This window comes from Notolepis coatsorum (genome assembly GCF_963971535.1).
Source record: "Notolepis coatsorum genome assembly, chromosome: 16".
Lineage (NCBI taxonomy): Eukaryota > Metazoa > Chordata > Actinopteri > Aulopiformes > Paralepididae > Notolepis > Notolepis coatsorum.
Genome location: NC_140180.1, coordinates 86,466,456 through 86,489,935, shown reverse-complemented (window position 1 = coordinate 86,489,935; position 23,480 = coordinate 86,466,456). Strand labels below are relative to the sequence as shown.

The 23,480-nt window shown below is 42.7% G+C and overlaps 1 protein-coding gene across 1 annotated transcript in view; it reads right to left on the bottom strand.

Annotated features, from left to right (window-relative positions):
- pde6a (phosphodiesterase 6A, cGMP-specific, rod, alpha) overlaps nucleotides 1-23,480 on the bottom strand; it is a gene marked incomplete at both ends in the record, with an annotated part of 143,533 nt that overhangs the window by 83,298 nt on the left and 36,755 nt on the right. Inside the window, 7 exons of the mRNA XM_084331861.1 lie at nucleotides 1,568-1,615; nucleotides 10,649-10,715; nucleotides 13,251-13,315; nucleotides 14,295-14,369; nucleotides 17,753-17,893; nucleotides 21,591-21,680; nucleotides 22,585-22,737. Coding sequence (XP_084187987.1) covers nucleotides 1,568-1,615; nucleotides 10,649-10,715; nucleotides 13,251-13,315; nucleotides 14,295-14,369; nucleotides 17,753-17,893; nucleotides 21,591-21,680; nucleotides 22,585-22,737 — 639 coding nt within the window. The remainder of the gene's footprint in view (nucleotides 1-1,567; nucleotides 1,616-10,648; nucleotides 10,716-13,250; nucleotides 13,316-14,294; nucleotides 14,370-17,752; nucleotides 17,894-21,590; nucleotides 21,681-22,584; nucleotides 22,738-23,480) is intronic.

The window sequence follows — 23,480 nt, the reverse complement described above, 5'->3', positions numbered from 1 at the left end:
AATGCTGAGCTGAAGTCGATGAACAGATATTCTCACATGGGTACTACTCATTCAGATGGGAGAGGGCAGCATGTAGCACTTAGCGTTAGAGACAGCGTCCTCCATGCTGCTGTTCTCACAGCAAATTGGTGACTGTCCAGAGAGGGTGAGAGGCCAGATTTGAGGTGAGCCTGGACCAGCCTCTTGACGCACTTCATGATGATGGGGGTGAGTGCAACAGGGCAGAAGTCATTAAGGCTCAAGGCAGAGGAGTGTTTCGGCACTGGCACTATGGAGGTGGTTTTAAAGCACGCTGGGACAACTGCCTGGGCTAGTGACAGGTTCAAGATGTCAGTTAAGACCTCAGTCAGCTGCTCAGCGCAGTTCCATGAGCACTCTGCCGGGGGTGCCATCAGGGCTTAAGTGCATTAGTCAGTGCGGTACACACATTGGTGGGGGAGAGTGAGGGGTTGAAGGTTAACAGGGAGAGCAGCCTTGGTGGGCATAAAGGTTCAGATATCAGGGATATCTGCGATAATCGATATTATTGCAAGAAATGTAATCTACGATACATCACGATATCTGTATAATAACTGAATAAGAAAAAAAGGCCATAAAAAGGCAAAAAGCAGGAATTATGTATTTATTCACAGAATTGTCATGACAGCGTATCGGATTATGTAGTGTGCGTCCCTAATGTACAACAAATTGCATAGGGCCTCTTTATTACACACTGACCGCAACTTGATTATTATTAACTATTAATTATGTCCCCAATGGAGAACCTTGTTACCATCTGCAATAAAAATATACATCATCTGTTTTATCTTCTAAGACCTCATTCCAGTCATTTTTATTGCAGTAAAATGGGACTGTCAAGCCAAAAGTATGTATAATTTTTGTATGTGTCGCAAGAGGAAGTATGATGATATATCGCAATATAGATTTTTTTGTTCCACCCCTAAACAACATAAATATTTGCTCTTACAGCTTCAAAGATTATTTTTGTTAAAAGTCCATTTTTCATAATATGAGACATTTTCACACATGAAAGAGTTTTCAGTTGTAAATGTGTGGTCGTCATGGTCATGTCCACGAGAACATAAGGGATGTAATTTTTTGTAAAAATTCCTCCATTTACATTGATTTTCATGAGTGCGAATATGACAAACTTGAGTCGTGCTTCTGGACGGTAACTTATTTTGTTGCAGATTTTATTTGCCAAGCTTGGGAGAGAAGGCCGAATACTTTGTCTAAGGCCGAGCTGTAATCTTTATTCATGTCATTTGTATTCATGTAATAATTTAATTGGAATGGAAAATAATGGAACACTGCAACAGTATTTTTGGTATCTTATAAACCCACGCGGGTCGGGCACAGAAATAAAATAATCAATCAATAAATCAATAATTTAGGTGGAAATTAAGCTTTGTGTACCACTAAGCTACTAAACCACTAAAACTAAATATTTTACAGCATCAGAACATGTTAAACAACTTTGTCTTCATAGTAAAGAACTACTGTCCGTAAACAACTAGATCATGTTTCTACAGGCAGGGAGCAAACCTGACTTCTATGGCCAACTTACTTGGAAGTTGAAGACATCATCCTGTCCTGCATTCATTATGTTACAGATCTGTCAGAGAGATAGGGGGGGAGATGAGAAGATAGGAGGCAGTCAAACGAGACGGCAGACAGACTACACAAAACTTTAAGTAAACAATAGAAATACCCTGATAGAAGTTCTTCAGTCACATTTCTTCTTGAAGTAAAAGTACATATTCTTGGGTAGCGCACATCTGTCAGATAACATGGTAAAATAGGGTATCTGCATCTGAGAATAATAATGGATACCAATAAACGTGTTAGAAAGTAAAGCGATGTGACTCTTTTTTTTACACACAGAAGCATGTTATATCTTTCTGATGAAGAAAACATTTATTATATATCTAAATATATTTTGTCCAATGAGTCTCTATACTGTTGAGTATAGACTGATACAGGGTTTGGGATAGATCAACTTTGACAGATTTGGCCGATTTTAACTTTTTGCATAATTTTCATGAACTTATCGCATGTACAGAATACTTGTAACCAAATACAGTATTTGGTTACTTGTTGCTTTCAGATAAAATATTTCCTTCAAATTATAAAGGTAAATGTATAACCGTCCCTAAAAATTGGAAATACTCAGGTATTAGTACAAATAACTAACGAAATGTACTACGTAGATTGAGTAAAAGTACTTTTCCACCACGTGAAAAATTAACCATAATAGAGGAAGAGGAAGATGAGAGGAGAGATGGCAAGGTGAAAACATTTTAAGAATCGGAGACGATGAAAAGATACAGAAGGACAAGAGGAGGAGAGATAGAATTAAGGAGAGAGAGAGAGAAAAAAGAGAGAGAGAGAGGTTCAGCAGTATGGAAAAGCACGGTGCGCTTAATTATGGCACCTGGAGATATTACAATGATCCATCATGGCAGTGTGTGAGACTGTTTTGTTTCCACCACAGTCTGCACACTGACAACTGTAGAATAAAGCCTAATGGCTTCCTGCTCGTCGGGCCACATAGAGCCTAATGGCTTCCTGCTCGTCGGGCCACATAGAGCCTAATGGCTTCCTGCTCGTCGGGCCACACATAGAGCCTAATGGCTTCCTGCTCGTCGGGCCACACATAGAGCCTAATGGCTTCCTGCTCGTCGGGCCACACATATAGCCTAATGGCTTCCTGCTCGTCGGGCCACATAGAGCCTAATGGCTTCCTGCTCGTCGGGCCACACATAGAGCCTAATGGCTTCCTGCTCGTCGGGCCACACACAGAGCCTAATGGCTTCCTGCTCGTCGGGCCACATAGAGCCTAATGGCTTCCTGCTCGTCGGGCCACATAGAGCCTAATGGCTTCCTGCTCGTCGGGCCACATAGAGCCTAATGGCTTCCTGCTCGTCGGGCCACATAGAGCCTAATGGCTTCCTGCTCGTCGGGCCACACATAGAGCCTAATGGCTTCCTGCTCGTCGGGCCACACATAGAGCCTAATGGCTTCCTGCTCGTCGGGCCACATAGAGCCTAATGGCTTCCTGCTCGTCGGGCCACATAGAGCCTAATGGCTTCCTGCTCGTCGGGCCACACATAGAGCCTAATGGCTTCCTGCTCGTCGGGCCACATAGAGCCTAATGGCTTCCTGCTCGTCAGGCCACATAGAGCCTAATGGCTTCCTGCTCGTCGGGCCACATAGAGCCTAATGGCTTCCTGCTCGTCGGGCCACACATAGAGCCTATACGGGGAAGATTATATTATATTATATTATATTATATGGAGACACAGACATGGAATCAAGGAAATCAAACCTGTCACGACATGTGTCCCTCAGACTAAACCGAAGGTCAGTAGGATGAACAGAGTAGAGTAAAAATCTTCGTGTCAAACCAGCCCATAACTCATCTGGAGGATTGTGTCATTAATATATCATTGTGGCATTTATGAGGATGACACAAGTTAATGGCTGACAACGCCCCAAAAAAAGACTGTTTTTGCACGATTTTCACGGTGAATCAAGCCCAGAGAACTCACAAATGAGATCAAAGGCAAAGCAAAGTATTCGGGCTACTGTTGACGAGAATGATTCCGAACTGTTGTGAAGGCGGTTTCAGTGGAATTGCATTGCTAGGCAACAGATTGGACCCAAGTTTATTTCCTGTCAGCTATTGATATTAGCAAAACAACAGGCAATACACCTGGGTTAATTTGGAATGTTATGTTGTCAAGTAGAAACTGTCTACAACCTTCATAGCAATTACTTAAGCCATCATGCGGAGCACTGGGGGCAATTTGACACTGTCCATAAACATAATATATAGCCTGCATAAAAACAGTGTCCATAAATAGCCTGGGAATAAGTAGCTAAATAAGAGTCACCTAGATGACGGACAGGGACAAGAATTAAACAAAGTTGTAATTGTTATTTTGAGATCCATTGAAAGAGATCAGAACAGCAGTCTCCCCTCTGCTCACAGCTCATCCTGTTGATGCTGTTGAATGGCGCTTGCTCTACAAAAAGATAAATAATAGATAAATAAAATATTGCCACAAGCTGCGATTAGCAGGGGTCCACCAAGCATTGGGCATATGGGGTTTGGCATTTAGCATGATGACGTTTTGGCATTAAAGGACCATGCCAGTCTTTTTGACATGTTCTTGCAATACAAAACGTTAGGTTATGACTATAACCAAGTTCTGTTAGTTAGGGGCGATGCTTGGCATCGCCTTCTGCACTATCTCGCGTACGTGCACGCGTACTGAATAAACCACAAATGTACCTCTAATACCAGTATTAGTCTGACCACACCCCTCATCAGCTTACCTTCATAAGCAGGTGTGTGGTCACCTGCTCTCCTCCTTCCCAAGCTTTCACCACAAGGTGAGGACAAGGGCTGCAGCGGCGTCCGATGCCAAGCATCGCCCCTAACTAACAGAACTTGGTTATAGTCATAACCTAACGTTCTGTATCGTTAGTGGCTTAGCTTGGCATCGCCTTCTGCACAAGGGAGGCCAAGCGGAGCCACTTGGCTGACAAATACACCCCGCTGACAGCCCCCCAAAACCATCAGAACAGGGAGGGCCGAGCCCCCCCGACCCCCCCTAATGGAGGGTAGCCCCCCTATTAGGGACGTCACGGGAGGGCGACGGACCCGACCGTGCGAAGAGGCACTCAAGCAACTCAACGCACAGGGTGAGCAGACCGTGGCTTGACCCACGACTACACACACGCACAACCCGCATGCCACCCGGGAACGAACGGAGGAACAACCTCGTTACTGCCCCCAGAATCACGGGGTCAAGGGCAAACCCAACCCCGTGGCAAGGCCGTAGCAGCGGAGCACGAAGGAAGACCCAGACCCACCAAAAGGACTGGACTCCCTGGAATGGGGGCCCGGAGAAGTCCATGATGCCAGCATCAAGACCCCACCAGGTGGGCACGTAGTGCCCCGCCCCCCACATCGCCAGCGTATTCGGACAAAGGCCCCTCAGTTACTGCACCTGGTATTCCCAGGCGGAACCAACCAGGCCAGTAAGCCGAGCGGGCCCCGTCCCCCCAACAGTACACCGCCTGGCACACTGACCCTGCAGAATAGGCAGTCAGCATGGCCGTAAGCACACAAAAAAGGTTAACCAACGGAAGCAGGCAGCGCACCGGGGAAAAACCAGGCAACAGGCTGTTAACCCTAGCCTGGAGACTGCGGACGAGACAGGCGCCAGAGGGGACAGCTGAACACAGCCGCCCCGGCGGAAGGAGCGTAAGCTGGCGGTGTTGCATGACCAAGCCTCCATTTAACAACCCCCACCCAGAGGGGTCGAGGCAGAGAAGGCTGACACGATTGGCAGACGTCATGAACGTGCAGGGGCACCCTCAACCGGTGAACCCGGGAGTTGACACTGCTCCAACACACCAGGGAATCAACCACCTCGGTGTTACCCAATGCAGTGGTTGTTCCTATAACCCCTCAAGAAAAAACTCCAAAACACACCTGCGGGTATACACCGGCTATACCGCAGTACAAGTGTTTCAGTTTCCAAAAAGGGTTAACCCAGGCCTACGGGTCGCAAACATCACTTCGGACCGGGCCTGGCGGTACGGGAAGCACAGGGTCACCAGAGGAGGTCAAAAAACCACCCCCACAGGCCCCTCTTCGCCATGCGTGAGAGAGGAGCGAAAAACAATGGAGAACCAGCCCCTAAGCACACCGTACCTGGTATTCCCCGGCGGTCTCCCAACCAAGTACTAACCAGGACCAACCTGTGTAGCGGCCGAGATCCGACGAGATCGAGCGCGTACAGAATGGCATGGCTGTAAGCCATGACGACAGTGCTGAGTAAAAACATACCCAACCAGGGTCTCCATAGCGCTTAACCCTGTGACACCCAGACCGACCTGGCATTTTTCCCCCTGAAAAAAGCCCAAGTCCCTCAGGGTACCAGAACAGCAGATCTGCATCCCCGGCGGACAACGGGTTCAACTGATCTGGACCAGCGTGACCAGAACCAGTCCCGTGCCCTAACCACGCCGACATGCCTACTCCAGGAGAAGGGCAGATATGCGTGTTGATCTTAACATGAAAAGAAGGCGCCACCCAGACGTCGGGACGAACCGCGCCTGGTGGCCCACCCCAAGGGCGTGAGACCCCACTACATATGTTCAGATCCATCCCGTCATCATCCCCCAGACATGAACGAGGATCCGTCGACAACCCACCCAGGTCATGGGATGTGGTCGCCGGAAGAGGAAAAACCCCCATCTCAGTTGCTTTATAAAAACGCTGTTTCAACCACAAGCAACTAAGGCGTGCCAGTCAATCGCCTGTTTACAGCGAGCTAGCACTATACGTGCGTCGGGACACACCCCCATCAATGAACAGGCTATTTAGACCTGTCATTGAATCCCCAAGGCGCCCAGGGGAACGACAAGAGGGGTGTGACACTCCCTAACTCCAACACTTCTGGAATAGAAAGAAGGAAGCATCAACAGTATGTATCCCAGTCTACACAGCCGGGGTAAAAAATGTTCACATTTTTACATCCCACCACCCTCCCATAGGAAAGAGACGGGGATCCCCAGAGAGACTTCCCACGCGAGCTGTACAGATTGAAAAGAATATATTGCACCTTGAGCCATGTAAAAAACTGGTTTTAGGGCCTCCGGGGAAGAGGCACCGAACCCATACACACTCAATAAACGAATTGAATCGAATATACATACAATAGAAAAGGACCCTTCTAGAGGGTCCACTCACTTTGACAATCTGAGGAGGAAGGCTCTGTACTCTGATGGAGGCTTCCTCACATGGATCACATGGAAGAAGGAGTCCGAACTCACAGAAGGCCTGAGTAGGCGCTTGGTGAGGAGGAGCCCTGACCACCCCCCCTGAAAACAGATCCATCACATGGACCTGAACAGCACACGGAAGTCCTACCAACAGAGACGCGCACGGTGACGTACTCTATGGCGGGGGAATTCCTGCGGTGCACACGCCCAATATACCAGGCCGTGGGACCAGGAACTCCCTCCCCCCCCCCCCCCCCCCCCCCCCCGTAACGTGCCGAACCGCCACGTGACGGGAACCTTGAAGGACAGGGGGTGTACCCCTGACCGACAGAACAATGGGGAGAGGAAAGGTTACCAGTTCACCCCTTTACGACCCCACACCCATGATACGACGTAACGACAAAAAGAGAATATGACACAGTCATAGTCAGCTCTATGAAGCGTTTCACAGCTCCACACAGCGCACGAGCTAACCTGCTATCTGATTTTTACTAAGGAAAAACACAGAATAGAGAGGGCTCTAAGAACCCCGGTCCAACATACACATGTGCTTCTGTGGCCAGTACAACCCAGTTGTAGGTCACATGACACACACAACCCATCATCATCACAATGAGAGAATACATCATTCTTGATTAGTATCGACCACAGGCCTTGCTAAGCACACATGACAGCAACCAAACCAATTTCCCCTTAGGAAATAAGTTTCTCCAGCAGATTTAGCACAACCTCAGCAATCAAGCTGAGAGTTACATCGTATCCCTACCACACAAAAGACACAATTAATGCACAACATGTCTGATAGGAGGTGATAAAGTCCCCAGGGAACCGGGGGGGGAAAAACACAATCCTCCTATTTTACCCTCAATACGGCCAGTTAAAACAGGAAAACCTGTTAATGTGTGAACTCACTGTCCATTGTCATTACAGTCTGAGAAAGAACATTCTTTTACTCACTCGTCACCAAGCATAGCTTCATAGGTTAGTTGCCTTAGTAGTGAGTACACGGTACACATAAACACCATGATGTTTCTCACACAACAACCAGATCAATACATCACGACCTGCACGGAGAAGCTACTGCCAGTGACAAAAACAGCTCACACACAACCCGCAACGTATCTCAAATGCATTGCAACAACACACGTTTTGGGAAAAAACACCGTCATTCACAATACATTTAGCAAGGTAAAACCAGAAGACGTGTTATGAGGGTCTGGCCAACCCCGTACCTGCCCGGAACGCAGATCAGCGAAGTGCAGTCACAAGCCACCGTAGAACACAGCCCTCTTTGTTGACGCAATCCCCGTCTAGGCTCAGGCAGGGTTGACGAACATCCCCTGTCAAGGATGACGTCGTGGTCAAGAGTGTAAAACATGTTAAAAATCAAAGCACGTTCAACAGAATAGCATCAAGCTAACGGCTGCTCCAACCGTTCGGGTGCTATCGCTTCCGCTCGCGAGACGCCGATCTACGACGCACGCGATCAGGAGCGAGCTCCCGGCGGCGCGCGAGAAGCCAAGCTACCCCGCGCCAGGCCACCGACCGGCTAACCGTAAGCTATGAACATGTAAACAATGACATAACACTCACCCAGACAGGCCGCCGTTCTGAACCCTCCTCACTTTTTAAGAGAAAAGAGAAAACAAGACGTCAACACCGCTTCACAACGGTGACAATAACACGTCCGGCGGAATCAGCACAGTACCAACTGGCCTGTATAGCTGACTTTGAACATGAATCTGCCGCTATCGCACATTACATGCACATATCCCCTCGTGAAGGAATACTCTCATTTGGATATGAAAGATGGGGTCTTAACACGGTGACAGAGAGAATCCACTCGTCCAGAACACACAGGGATCACCAGTGTCAATGGTCGCGGCCCACTAGTTAAAACTATAATGGTCGCCAGACCAAGGCCTTCTGTCGCCTAGACGGCTAAACAAAGGACCCTAGCCTGGGGCCGGTTTCCATAAACTTTGTCTAGTAGCCCCCATAGCACTAACAGACAAGTGGAGCCCGCCAGCAAACACTACTCACCCAACCTGGAACGCACCGCTCCTCACAACAGCGGCATGTCCGACAGTTCAGCTGTGGCCTGACAGGTTTCACCCCAACAAACACAGCAAGGAACTGCAGTTGAGAAGCATGCAGCGGCGTGCTCCCAATACGAAAACCGGTGGAGGGTTTGTAGAATGATCATCATCTTCTAGACACTCCAGTACGAAGACAATATCGCCGTATTTTCTCGAAAATAGTGAGAGAGAAAATAAAGATATGATGTCAACGTATCCTTGTTTCCCAAGCTGTTCCTAATCCAATTTCTTCCATCATGGTGTCAAGTGTGGGGATCTACCGAGGCACCTCTTCCTTGTGGTGAAAGCGAGAAGGAGGAGAGCAGGTGACCACACACCTGCTTATGAAGGTAAGCTGATGAGGGGTGTGGTCAGACTAATACTGGTATTAGAGGTACATTTGTGGTTTATTCAGTACGCGTGCACGTACGCGAGATAGTGCAGAAGGCGATGCCAAGCTAAGCCACTAACGATACAGAACTCACTGTGCCATTTTATTAAAAATGTTTACCATTCAAGTCAAGAGTTTTTTTTTTTTTTTGTCACGGCATACGGATATACAATGAAATGCATTCATTTGACCATTACTGAAACATTTGGTAGTTGTTTTCTGCCAATTCACCACCTGCCACTGGCTTAAACTGAAAACGATGGGGAAACTTTTCAGGAGAAAAACTAAATCTTTTCAGGAAGATAAATGCTCCTCAAATGTTACCATGCCGTTTTAGTCAGATGTGGTGACTTTCAAGGCTTCATGTGGTGTTTAAGACACATTTTCAGATACAATGGAAGCCTAGCTGTTGGCAAAAAAACACCTCCCGGAGTTTTAAGCAAGGCTAGTGGTCTGAATCCGCTTCCATTAATTTGTGCTAAGCTATAGGCTAGCTTGCAGCCGGATAGCTTTCTACTGAACACAGAGAGAGGAAATTGGTATCTATCTTCTTGTCTGATAATGTTGGCGTGTTCCTTTAGAGCCAGCCAATTAATGTGACTAAGGGTGTGTTTATACAAATGACGAAGAAAAACGAAGAAAATTAGTTTTGCACATTTTGACAAAAGTTATTCATAATTGACCATAATGTACCAGCGTATGAACGTTTCATGTCATTCTGGACGACAACCTCAGAAGATCTGAAAATATTGAACCTTTAGGCTGCTGCTATAGCACCACCATCAGGACTACTGGCCCCCTATGGAGCAATTATAAAATACCTCATATAACTTAATATCATGATGATTGTATAAAATATTAATGACTTATGGCCAATTGTGTGATGCGCTTCATCAACGTTCAAGTAGTTTGTCAGTTGACAGTGGCCATACCATTTATCCAATTTGGCTCATATATATATATTGCGCTTATGTAGGTTCTTCCCCTGATGCTCTGTATCTGATTCGGTGCTGATTGGGTCAACATTGAAGTCAAAATGGTGGGCAAACAATATGGTATATGAGTGGTCCCAATAGAGGACATTCAGATGCATAGGTCAATGACATTGATCTGACTTATGGTGTGGGAGTCCATACACGGGAGTCATGGCCTCTTAAGCCTGACCCTTTTGTTATAGCGCCACCATCTGGCCGACATGGGTGATTTTTAGTGCCTGAGTAGTGGGAACTACAAATCATAGTAGTTATAGAACGGTACTCCAATTCAACTGATGATGATATATTTACAGTTGAATCAATAAGGATACTTTTTAAAATAAAGATGGATACAGGTTCAATGATAAAGACCAGACGGATATAGATGATGAAGAGACACTAACCAGTCCATTCTCTGCCACGTAGGTTGGAAGGCCGCTGATCAGAGACCAGTGGTCAGGTGTAGGGTTGCTGAGGATGGAACATGTGTACATTAGTAGTACATTTATGAGTACATTTGTTGCCTGGTTGTTGGGGTTTCTTCCATTTGTTTTTTTCCTATTAAGATTTTGAGTTTGTCCTCATCTTCACAGAGGGTTGAGGTCAACCATAGCTCTATTGAGCTTTGTATGTAACCTAGCTCTATTGAGCTTTGTATGTAACCTAGCTCTATTGAGCTTTGTATGTAACCTAGCTATATTGAGCTTTGTATGTAACCTAGCTATATTGAGCTTTGTATGTAACCTAGCTCTATTGAGCTTTGTATGTAACCTAGCTCTATTGAGCTTTGTATGTAACCTAGCTCTATTGAGCTTTGTATGTAACCTAGCTCTATTGAGCTTTGTATGTAACCTAGCTCTATTGAGCTTTGTATGTAACCTAGCTCTATTGAGCTTTGTATGTAACTTGTAACCTAGCTCTATTGAGCTTTGTATGTAAGTATGTATACACAGCTCTATAACGAACTAACCATCAGGGAGTCAATAACTCATCCTAATTAATTATTGCGAGTTCACATTGTGTTTTCGAAGGGATCAACAGAAATCTCAAACAGTCTCAACAAAGGCTGGTGAGGTGAAAACACAAGCCGCCGCTGCTGAAATACAGTATAAAATTACCCTTTTCTCTCCTAAGTCTCCTTTCAAATCCTCCAGCCGAGCTATTCATTTCCAGTAAAACTACAATGCGAACTTGCAATAATTAGTTAGGGCGAGTTATTGACTTAACCCTCAGAATCTGCGGTGGTTCATTATAAAGCTACAGTACATATACACAGCTCAATAGAGCTAAGGTCAACCAGGTTTGGAATATACAGCGGCAGGCGGCAGCCAATAGGAAAGGTACCTCCACACTGCATCTACAGTATCTAGGCTACTGTGTAGAAGCACTGTTGGAAGGAGATGACAACGGTTGTCATTGTGTCCCACAGAGCATTAATGAGGAAGTATTCCCTCTACATGGGAATTGCAGCTGGAATGAATGGGAGTCATTGAGCCTTGGCGCAGGAAATCTAACGTCAAAGTGTAAAATCTCAACATTCGTAATGTATATCAGCTGGCTGGTAGTCAAACAAAGAGGGGAACTGGTTTGCGACTATTCCGTTCATTTTAGTGGTTCAAAAACATCCACAGCCACTGTGACACGTGATTTATCACCTGGGTAGGGCTGCTCAATTATGGCAAAAATCATAATCACGATTATCTTTGGTCAATGTTGAGATCACGGTTATTTAACATGATTACTAGTTGACTTTGGAAACATCACGCATTTATTGAACTAAAAACGTCCTTGAACTTTAAATATAATTCAACTGAAAAAACAAAAACATGACCTGGTTTAAAAACATGACCTGGTTTAAAAACATGACCTGGTTTAAAAACATGACCTGACTCAAAAACATGACCTGGTTTAAAAACATGACCTGACTCAAAAACATGACCTGACTCAAAAACATGACCTGACTCAAAAACATGACCTGGTTTAAAAACTTGACCTGACTCAAAAACATGACCTGACTCAAAAACATGACCTGACTCAAAAACATGACCTGGTTTAAAAACATGACCTGACTCAAAAACATGACCTGGTTTAAAAACATGACCTGACTCAAAAACATGACCTGGTTTAAAAACATGACCTGACTCAAAAACATGACCTGGTTTAAAAACTTGATTTGGTTTAAAAACATGACCTGGTTTAAAAACATGACCTGGTTTAAAAACATGACCTGGTTTAAAAACATTACCTGGCGAACAGTCGATTATGTTGTTTTCATAATAATAATAATTAGATTAATTGTCCAGCCATATCACCTGCTTTAATTAGCGGTGAAACACCTCTGCCCTAAATGCCTTAAAAACTAATAATTTACTGACCGCCGCAACCAAATTATATTGAAAGAAAATGTGGCGATAAGTTATGCAGTGATATACTGTGTAGGTATCGGAAAAGTAAACAGACTATCGGGAAAGTGATCTTTTCTGCACCATACCTTAACCCTTTGATTGATTGATTGATTGATTGAAAACTTTATTAACAGATTGCAGAATGGGTACAATACAGTACAGCTCAATACACACAATTGTTAAGGGGATGCAGACCAGAGAAAGACTTTCGTCTTGTTTACATCAGGGTCCCCCATTTTCAATTCATCAGGAATTCACTGCCACACGACAGCCGGTTAACCCTTTACTGTGACAATACAGAAGGTTAACCCTTTACTATCACACATATATGATAGTAAAGGGTTAACCTTCTGTCATGTGGCAGTGAAAGGGTTAATGATACCATTACGGCTGCGTTCATCATCTTTATTTCCATGGACACCATGCTGCACGAGTGCCATGTTAAGTTAAATTATTTCACTTTCAAGTAGCCTAAAAGAAAGTCCTGCCTGTTCCTCGAAGCACAATGTCATACAGGAGAATGATTTCAAAAGTAACGTAAAAAATCCTGTGAACTTTCCAAAAAAACAAATGAAGCGAGTCTATGTAGAATATGACTCACGGTATGACTTTAATGTCCTCTTTGCCGTGGAGAATGTAGTCGATGACTTTGTAGAAGATGACTTCCTAGGGGAGGAAAGGACCACATAGATATACAAATGATATAAGTTATATAGTTATAACAGCAACTTTGGGTCATTGAAAAGCGCTATACAAATTAAATGAATTATTATTATTATTATAACGTATATGTTATATAAGCATTTGTGAATAGAAACACAAAGAAAAAATGTCTAAACATCTAAGTCAAAATATTGTTGAATCCTTTACTTTGTGCTGGATCTGTTCTCCGGTAACATATGCAGTACAAAGTAGACGATTCAAAGCTAGTTTGAAATTATGACATAAACATTCAAATCAAATAAAATAAAAAAATGGACTACAAGTCTGCCAATGACTCAAAGCACTTTACAACTTATGCCTCACATTCACAAACACATACACACACAACGGCAACGGCAGCCATGCAAGGCTACGAAACCGCTCATGGGGAGCATCTAGGGGTCGAGTGTCTTGCTCAAGGAGACTTCAACATGAAGCCAGGAGGAGCTGGACTCGAACTGGGAACCTTCAGATTGCCTCCTGAACCACTGGCTTCCCTGGTCATAAAGAGTTTAATTTCACAACACAATATACTGTATGCCAGTGGGTGCTCAAAGTGCTGTCCGGGGAACCCCCACGGGGTCCCCAAGGAGGCTCTATGCTATTAGGACTATTTTAATTTCACTATTTGATTTAAATTGTATTCACTAATTAATTTGATTCACTAAGAAGATGTATTAGATGTATAAGCATGACTACTGATCATAGGATTCACTCTCTCTACCTACATACATTATAGGCACTTAAGGAATTCTGGATTAAATCACATTTGACAACAAATACCTCCTCAGATGGGGGTCCCTGACCCACTACATATCAGATGGGGGCCCTGACCCACTATATATCAATGTGGGGGTCCTTGACATGAATAGGTTAGAACATCAATTCTGTACTATGCAGTGGCTAACGGCACAAGGCTGCGCTTGTACAAACAGGCTCTCACCCTGCCATCCGGAGTCTTAGGGCCATCATATGGAGCAACCTCTCCCATCAGAATGGGCCATAGGTCAAAGAATTCCTGGGGAGAGAGAGAGAGTTTAATATTAGCAAAGTTAAAATAAAAATACTTCCATGTTAAATATTAGACAATCCGTACTGCCTGGCCACGCAAAAAAGGTAAATTCTGGGAGAAAGATAAGGTACGGTATGAAGCAGGCTGATTCTCTACACACACTATGAAGCAGGCTGATTCTCTACACACACTATGAAGCAGGCTGATTCTCTACACACACTATGAAGCAGACTGATTATCTACACACACTATGAAGCAGACTGATTATCTACACACACTATGAAGCAGACTGATTCTCTACAAACACTATGACGCAGGCTGATTCTCTACACACACTATGAAGCAGGCTGATTCTCTACACACACTATGAAGCAGGCTGATTCTCTACACACACTATGAAGCAGACTGATTATCTACACACACTATGAAGCAGACTGATTCTCTACAAACACTATGACGCAGACTGATTATCTACACACACTATGAAGCAGGCTGATTATCTACACACACTATGACGCAGACTGATTATCTACAAACACTATGACGCAGAGTGATTATCTACAAACACTATGAAGCAGACTGATTATCTACACACACTTTCTATGACGCAGACTGATTATCTACAAACACTATGACGCAGACTGATTATCTACACACACTTTCTATGACGCAGACTGATTATCTACAAACACTATGACGCAGACTGATTATCTACACACACTTTCTATGACGCAGACTGATTATCTACACACACTTTCTATGACGCAGACTGATTATCTACACACACTATGAAGCAGACTGATTCTAGATGTATTGTGAGGTTTGGTCCGCTCCCCGCCACACGCTCCGTTCCTTTAAGGTACTATGTTGATTGATGCATTCCCCGCCACACGCTCCGTTCCTTTAAGGTGCCGTGTTGGTTGGTGCATTCCCCGCCACACGCTTTTGGAGCAAGTATCAATCTCATCCCGCAGCTGTCACAGTTTGTAATTAGCGCCCCTGGAGGCTTTATATACACAGACCTCCTTGCTATCGATGTTGGGTCGTTCTGGAATACAACTGCATATACCTGCCTTCCCCGTTGCTGTTCCTGTCTTCTTTCTCTCCAGGACCTTTTTGTGGAGAACCGCTGTGGAGAACCTGGTTCCCCGTTTGGAGCTGCGCCACGTTATCTGCCCGCTTTACGCGTTGCGCTCTGGTGAGTTTTTTGGAAACAGTCCTTTTGGATTATCAGTTTTTTGTGTGTTTGGTGAACACTGAAGAAATACCATTTTTGTTTTGTACTGGACTCAGCTAATTTGTGTGTTAGGATAACACTGAAGAATTCCGTTTTGTTTCGCACTGGACTCAGCTAATTTGTGTGTTAGAATAACACTGAAGAATACCGTGTTGTTTTTCACTGGACTCAGCTAACTTGTGTGTGGTACACCGAAGATCAAGTCACTTGGGATTAATACTGGACTCAGTCACCTCTCTGCCTCTGTGTGTTCGTTGGGCTGTTTCTGATTTCTCTCTCTCTCCGTTTTTCCACCGTGAGTGAAAGCTGGGAGTATCTGCAGAGCCGCTACAACGTCACATGCCAATTCCTCACCACTATCTACTGGGAGTATCTGCAGAGCCGCTACATCGTCACATGCCAGATCCCCGTTTGTTTGATTACTGTACCTCATCCATCTTGTGACTCTGTAAATAAATACGCCCTAGCTTTTGGCTAACTCTGAACTTCCTGTCTGTGCCGTTGCGTTTGAGGTCGGTTACAAACCATAACATGTATAGAGGTTCACACGGGAAAAACATGACACACAGGTAGCAAATATCAAATACCTCCAAATAAATTTCATTGTTATTATTATTATTATTATTATTATTATTATTATTATTATTATTATTATTATTATTATTATTATTATTATTATTATTATTATTATTATTATTATTATTATTATTATTATTATTATTATTATTATTATTATTATTATTATTATTATTATTATTATTATTATTATTATTATTATTATTATTATTATTATTATTATTATTATTATTATTATTATTATTATTATTATTATTATTATTATTATTATTATTATTATTATTATTATTATTATTATTATTATTATTATTATTATTATTATTATTATTATCAGATCATACATTATATTCATACAGTAGTATATATTTTTTATATGTATTCATTGCAAGATTCTGTTTCATTGATAGTCATACATTTTTTGTATCTATTATTAACAGTAAGATGTAGTTTTATTTATGGTATTCAATCTTGTCAGTATGCAGTTATCTTGGGGAGGCAAACAGCATGTGTTTATCCTCAAATAACAGGTGTTGGTACTTAAATGACAGGTGTTGCTAATTAAATAACATGTTTTGCTAATTAAATAACAGGTGTTGGTAATTAAACGACAGACATGGTCAATAAGCAGTATTTACGGAAGCGGCACATATTAATGAAATGCAAGGTCTTTGTCCAAAATCTCAATATTAGTATAATTTAAATGCTAGGATACGTATTGTGCGTTTGAGTAATAGAGTGTGCACTTCTGAAATACCCTGTTCCTCGTGGCCCAATGCCACGTGAGTCAGTTGATATTCTTCTACAACAAGTGTGGGGGAAATTGACTGTTCTCATGTGTATACCGCCACCTAGAGGCTCTGATTTATTCAGTAATGACGGTACAGATACCCACCCATTTTCCGCTAAGTGACAGTAATGCGGGGACGATTCAGTGTTCCAACCACCACTGAATCTCAAATAGACCTCAGGATGGACCTTGGCTTTCAAAATGACTGCCGAAGGCAGGTGTGGTTTGTGGGGCTCCACACCTATCCTCCTTTTTAAAGATTTTCTCGAGTTTTTAACAGTATTAGCTGAAGTTTTTCAACAAAAATATTTTAACTCAAAGAAATATGGGATTCCAAAGCAAGATTCAACCAACAGGTGTATGGTTTTATAACATCTTGCCAAAAGGACTACAGTTGCGAATTAGCCAGCTGGCTAAAACTGCCACATTTACAGTAATGTTGATTAATGTGTACTGTCCTTTTTAAATAAACTGAAACTGAAACTGAAATGAGGAATTGTCTCCTGGGTAGAAAACAGTTTGCTTGTTTTCTGAATGTGCCTCTAATGGCACGGCAGCAGTGGGGACACTTTGGCTGTATTGTGTAGATAGAGAGCTCACTCCATCAATCTCTGTGGGTAAAACCCATACATAATCCTGTATTACAACACACACTGGGGGTTTTACATCTGCAATGTAGTGTTGTGGAATGGTACTGTGAATAATATAATATATATTTGATTATTATTACTCTTTAGAATGTTGTATACAGTAGTTACGTGTTTGATCTGTGCTCTGGAGCCTCCTCACCTTAGTCTTGGTCATGTCCAGGAGGCCCACAGAGTAGCGGTCACAGTTGAGGAAAGCCCGGACTGTGTACAAGGCCTTGTGGAACTGCCTTTCAATGTCTGTCAGCTCCTCAAACACCTTGCTGGCCGACCACAACAGCACCTGGGGCCAAGAAGAATGGAAAATAATAGAACCGGACAGAACAGAACAGAGGGGAGCAGAGGGGAGCAGAACAGAACAGAACAGAACAGAACAGAACAGAACAGAACAGAACAGAACAGAACAGAACAGAACAGAACAGAACAGAACAGAACAGAACTGAACTGAACTGAACTGAACTGAACAGAATAGAATAGAATAGAATAGAATAGAATAGAATAGAATAGAATAGAATAGAACAGAACAGAACAGAACAGAACAGAACAGAACAGAACAGAACAGAACAGAATAGAATAGAATAGAATAGAATAGAATAGAATAGAATAGAACAGAATAGAATAGAATAGAATAGAATAGAATAGAATAGAATAGAATAGAATAGAGCAGAGCAGAGCAGAGCAGAGCAGAATAGAATAGAATAGAATAGAATAGAATAGAATAGAATAGAATAGAATAGAATAGAATAGAATAGAATAGAATAGAATAGAATAGAATAGAATAGAATAGAATAGAATAGAATAGAATAGAATAGAATAGAATAGAATAGAATAGAATAAAATAGAATAGAACAGAATAGAATAGAATAGAATAGAATAGAATAGAACAGAACAGAACAGAACAGAACAGAGCAGAGCAGAGCAGAACAGGGCAGAACAGAGCAGAGCAGAACGGAACAGAACAGAACAGAACAGAACAGAGCAGAGCAGAGCAGAGCAGAGCAGAGCAGAACAGAACAGAACAGAACAGAACAGAACAGAACAGAGCAGAGCAGAACAGAGCAGAACAGAGCAGAACAGAGCAGAACAGAACAGAGCAGAGCAGAACAGAGCAGAGCAGAACAGAACAGAACAGAACAGAACAGAACAGAACAGAACAGAACAGAACAGAACAGAACAGAACAGAGCAGAGCAGAGCAGAACAGAGCAGAACAGAACAGAGCAGAGCAGAACAGGAGCGAACAGAACATAACAGAATAGAATAGAATAGAATAGAATAGAACAGAACAGAACAGAACAGAACAGAACAGAACAGAACAGAACAGAACAGAACAGAACAGAACAGAATATAATAGAACATAACAGAACAGAACAGAACAGAGCAGAGCAGAACAGAACAGAATAGTGACAGCCTTGACTCAGTGCAAGGTATTGTAGAAGGCTTTGTCTCTATGTCTAACAGCACCTCACATAATAGATCAGAATAGAATAGAACGTTGTTGTTGCAAAAGAGGAAATCAAAGCACATTAGGCTAAGCGTGTGCAAGGCTTGAACTTGATCCAGTGAGGCTTGAACTTGTCAAACCAAAGGCAATGGGCGTGTCACGTCAGCCATATAATTTATCAGCTTCTAATTCAGGAGAGTCACCGTATATTCATTTTTAAGTCAAGGACACACACACACACACACACACACACACACACACACACACACACACACACACACACACACACACACACACACACACACACACACACACACACAGTAAACTAGAGTAACACATCTAGTTTTGAAACTACGAGGTCAAGATATGCATGTTATATACATATATATGTAACGTTAAATAATGCTATGGCATCTATGAAACATAATACTGTTAAGACTTTGACATTGAACAACAGGGACAACATTTGAATGTGATATTTGTGTCCTCCTGCCATGTGGGTCAGGACCCCACAGGAAGACGGCGTGTGATTGATTCTGTGTTTCTGTCTCCGACCCAAACCCTTTCTGAAAGGCAGGAGGTGTTCTGGCACCGTCTCTCTGATCCTGCCAAGCCCTCAAATACCTCGCTGGCTGACCGCAGTAGAACAGGCAGAAGACGGAATCCTAATTTGATTTCCACTACATAATTCCGTGGCAGGCCTTTTAGCCTGTGTTTGAGGAGATTACTAATGATACACAGAGGTCTTTCAGAAGGAGAAGCACAAGTCATTCACCAAAGTAAATAGTTCAATCGATGGAACCAGTCCTCTGGAATGAAGTGTTTACCCTAAATTTCTAATTAATTTCAAGGATACGGTGCAATGAAAATCGTGTTTATTGTGACAATTGTGAAAATTACGACTAAAGCCCCTTGATGTCTATCCCCCTGGATATCATCAACTAAATCGAGCCCTTTCAGATATCCAATCTGCCTCCTCTGACATGTTGCATGTTGCACACACGGGTTACTCTGATTGGCCCATCGGTCGCATCTAGCTGCTCTGATTGGCCTGAATTACCATCTTCTCTGACATTTCCCATAATGTTGCTGTCTTTTAGATTTAATAAAAATGTAAACACCTCATCACATTTACTATTGAATTGTATGGTCTGTGTGAGTGCCATTTCCATGGTAATACAGAGGCATATTTATTCATTTGCTCATGCACAGGTATGAGTGCTATCCGTGACTAAACAACCAAGGATGTGCTCATCATCTTTCATGATATATCTCTTTCAGCATGAAAAACAAAAAGCTTAAACAAAACGACAACTGACTGAGACCAAGACCATCGACTAAGACCAAACCAACCGAGGAATCAATACCTGTATACTGTAGGTATACAGGCATATTGGTAAGTGGGATATTAAAATATGTATAATCATCTTGTGTAAAATACCTTAACCAGGATCCTGGGTCAGTGCTACAATAATAATAATAGGACGGGTCAGTGTTGTCATGGAAAACGTTCTAAAATGGTTTCCGTCGTCATTATCACTGGGAAACAAATCACATTGTAAGAAGCAGCTCTGTCTCCCAGCATTGAACAACTTCCTGTGAGCCCATCCTCTTCTGATTATTCTAGGGTCAACGCCAGGCGCCTACTCTTCATCCGATGATGCTAATGCTTCACTTTAATGATGAGTGAGTGACGTGTTCACATCTTAGACACCGTCTTGTTGTTGAAGTGTCATTACATTACATGAAAAGCTAGCACATAAGAAGTACCTTAGTATCCACATTACAGTGATAAAGTAGCTAGGATGTGGTTACAAACCTTGGAATATCTCCTGTGCTGTATATGTGAGCAATGCCAGGCTACATAACATATAGTATTGAGTTATTGGACCCACTTTAAAGGGTTAAAGATTCAGTATAATGGAAATCCTGTATTTCAATCTCATTGCATTTTTTTTTACAGAATGTATGTTGATGTAACATTATCCAAAATGTTAGAATGGTTGTTGTTGTTGTTGTTGTTGTTGGGTATCAACAGAATCAAACCACTTCAAATATCCAATCTGCTTCCCAGAAGAGATCGCATACTCTACTCAGGTTACCCCCGATTGGCTCATCAGTCAGTCTGTCAGTTGTCCGTAGTTGTAAATTCGATCAGATAGTTAGTCAACAACATACAAGTAATGACACTAGTTACAAATGACACTAGTTACAATTGGTTCAAAAACATCCATAGCAACCGCAACAATTTATTTATCACCTGCTAGCACAGGTTAGCCAATGTTAATCTCCCATAGCAACCGAACACACTGGTCCCATGAATTTGTTTACATTTGAAAGCTTCATGTATTATGATACTAATTTGACATCTCCTCCGCATACCAAGAGTCGGCTGTGCTCAGGGAATGTGCACTAGAACAATTACAACAAAATTGTAAAGATAACACTCTCACTGACATTAACATTCCACAATAAGCTTTTCTTCTGACTGAATTGACATCATTGTATTGGATCTCTTGTGTCTCTCTGTGAGCTCACCTGTCCTCTCCTGGTCTCACAGTTGTGCAGGTAGCTCAGGTGGAACACCCTCAGGACCAGGTTGCCAAAGTTCAGGAACTTGTTTAGAGTCTGGAGCAACAAGACAACAGAGATCACCCTAGTTTTTGGTGAATCGTCAAACAAGGTGAAATACTGTATACGTCATCAGTACGCACCCAAAATAGAACAAAACCCCCTTTTAGAAAAGATCCACTGAATGTAGGGATGCTCGATATTGGCTTTTTTACCGATACCGATATACCTATATTGTCCAACTCTTAATTTCTGATACCGATATCAACCGATATCAACCGATACCGATATATGCAGGGTTCCCCCCCCCCCCCCCCCCAAAAAAACTGAATAATTTCAGGTAATTAACATTACATATCTCTTACCACAACATTATGCATACTTTTGACAATAAATAAAATCAGAATTTGTTCTTACATGCTTGCCTGGGTAAATAAAGGTTATAGAAATGTAAAAAAAAATAAAATAAAAAAACCGATACCGATATTTTCCGATATCACATTTGAATGCCGATATCGGCCGATAATATCGGTAGGCCGATAATATCGGACATCCATTCCGAGTTTAAGATATCAATATGTTTCTAAGACCCTAAACATGGCAAATCTGTTGCTCAATCAGATACGCCTCCTCTACTATTACTGGTGTAAGCAGTTTTATGATTCATTCCATTCATTTCATAGAGTCCCTTGCCTGCTCATTTTCCCAGGGCTGGTGAGCGCAGCACCAAGGACTACACCTTTACCAAACCATTCCTTTGGTTTGAATACCAGAAAACAGGCGATTTGAAACCAGTATATTATAAGCATGTCATACTTTATTTATTCCTGGATAAATAAAGGATACATAAAATAAAATAAATAAATACTATGCTGAATATATAGAGATATGGTTGAAAATCGCTTTAATTGTGACCCACACTCAAGAGGAAGGTGATATTTGGGAACTGATTATAGCGTACCTCCTCGTCTTCGGTGTCAAAGTGGGGGCCGTCCACCTTGTTGACCGCCATCATAACGGCCACCATGTCTTTACCATTCACGATGGGGACGGCCAGGATGTTCTTGGTCGTGTACTCGGTCAGTTCGTCCACAAAGTCACTGAATTGAGCATTCTGTGAGTGGGGAGGGAGAGAGAGAGAGAGAGAGAGAGAGAGAGAGAGAGAGAGAGAGAGAGAGAGAGAGAGAGAGAGAGAGAGAGAGAGAGAGAGAGAGAGAGAGAGAGAGAGAGAGAGAGAGGGAGAGACTGTAAATCTAAATGGCATACTAGCTTTTTAAATACTTGCACTAGAATCGCAAAAACAGCACATTCTTACTACAACCAAGAGATTTGCTGGAGGGGGAAATTCCTCTTCTTAGCATAACATTTTAAAATGTTAACTTTTTCTCCTGGTTTGCGTCGCCACCTGTTGCGTTGCCAACAATCTCCTTTAAAGGGGGAGAGTATACTGAGAAGACCTTCGGCAGCCAGGTTGCAAATTACTAATTTACGGAGAAAACAAAGCTCCACACACTGGGACTAGAGAGACTAGATGTCCCCATGGGGTATGTATACCCAGAATGCCTCACGGTCTGATGAAGACCGAGCACCCATGCGTAGCTACTATGGTCATAGACCCTTTTATACATATGAGCTAATAACAATGAGCTACCGTGAACTAAATGTTAACTTAATGACCAATCTGAAAATTTTAAAGAAGGCCATTGATTTTGGGCAGAACTTAGAAATTCCCTTCCCAATCAGAACGCATCAGGATGCCTCCAAAGCCACACCCTGCTAGGTAGCTAGCAGGCAGCTATGTGTTAGCAGTAGGCCTTTGTGTACGTGTACAACTGTTATGCGCATAACAAGCGCACG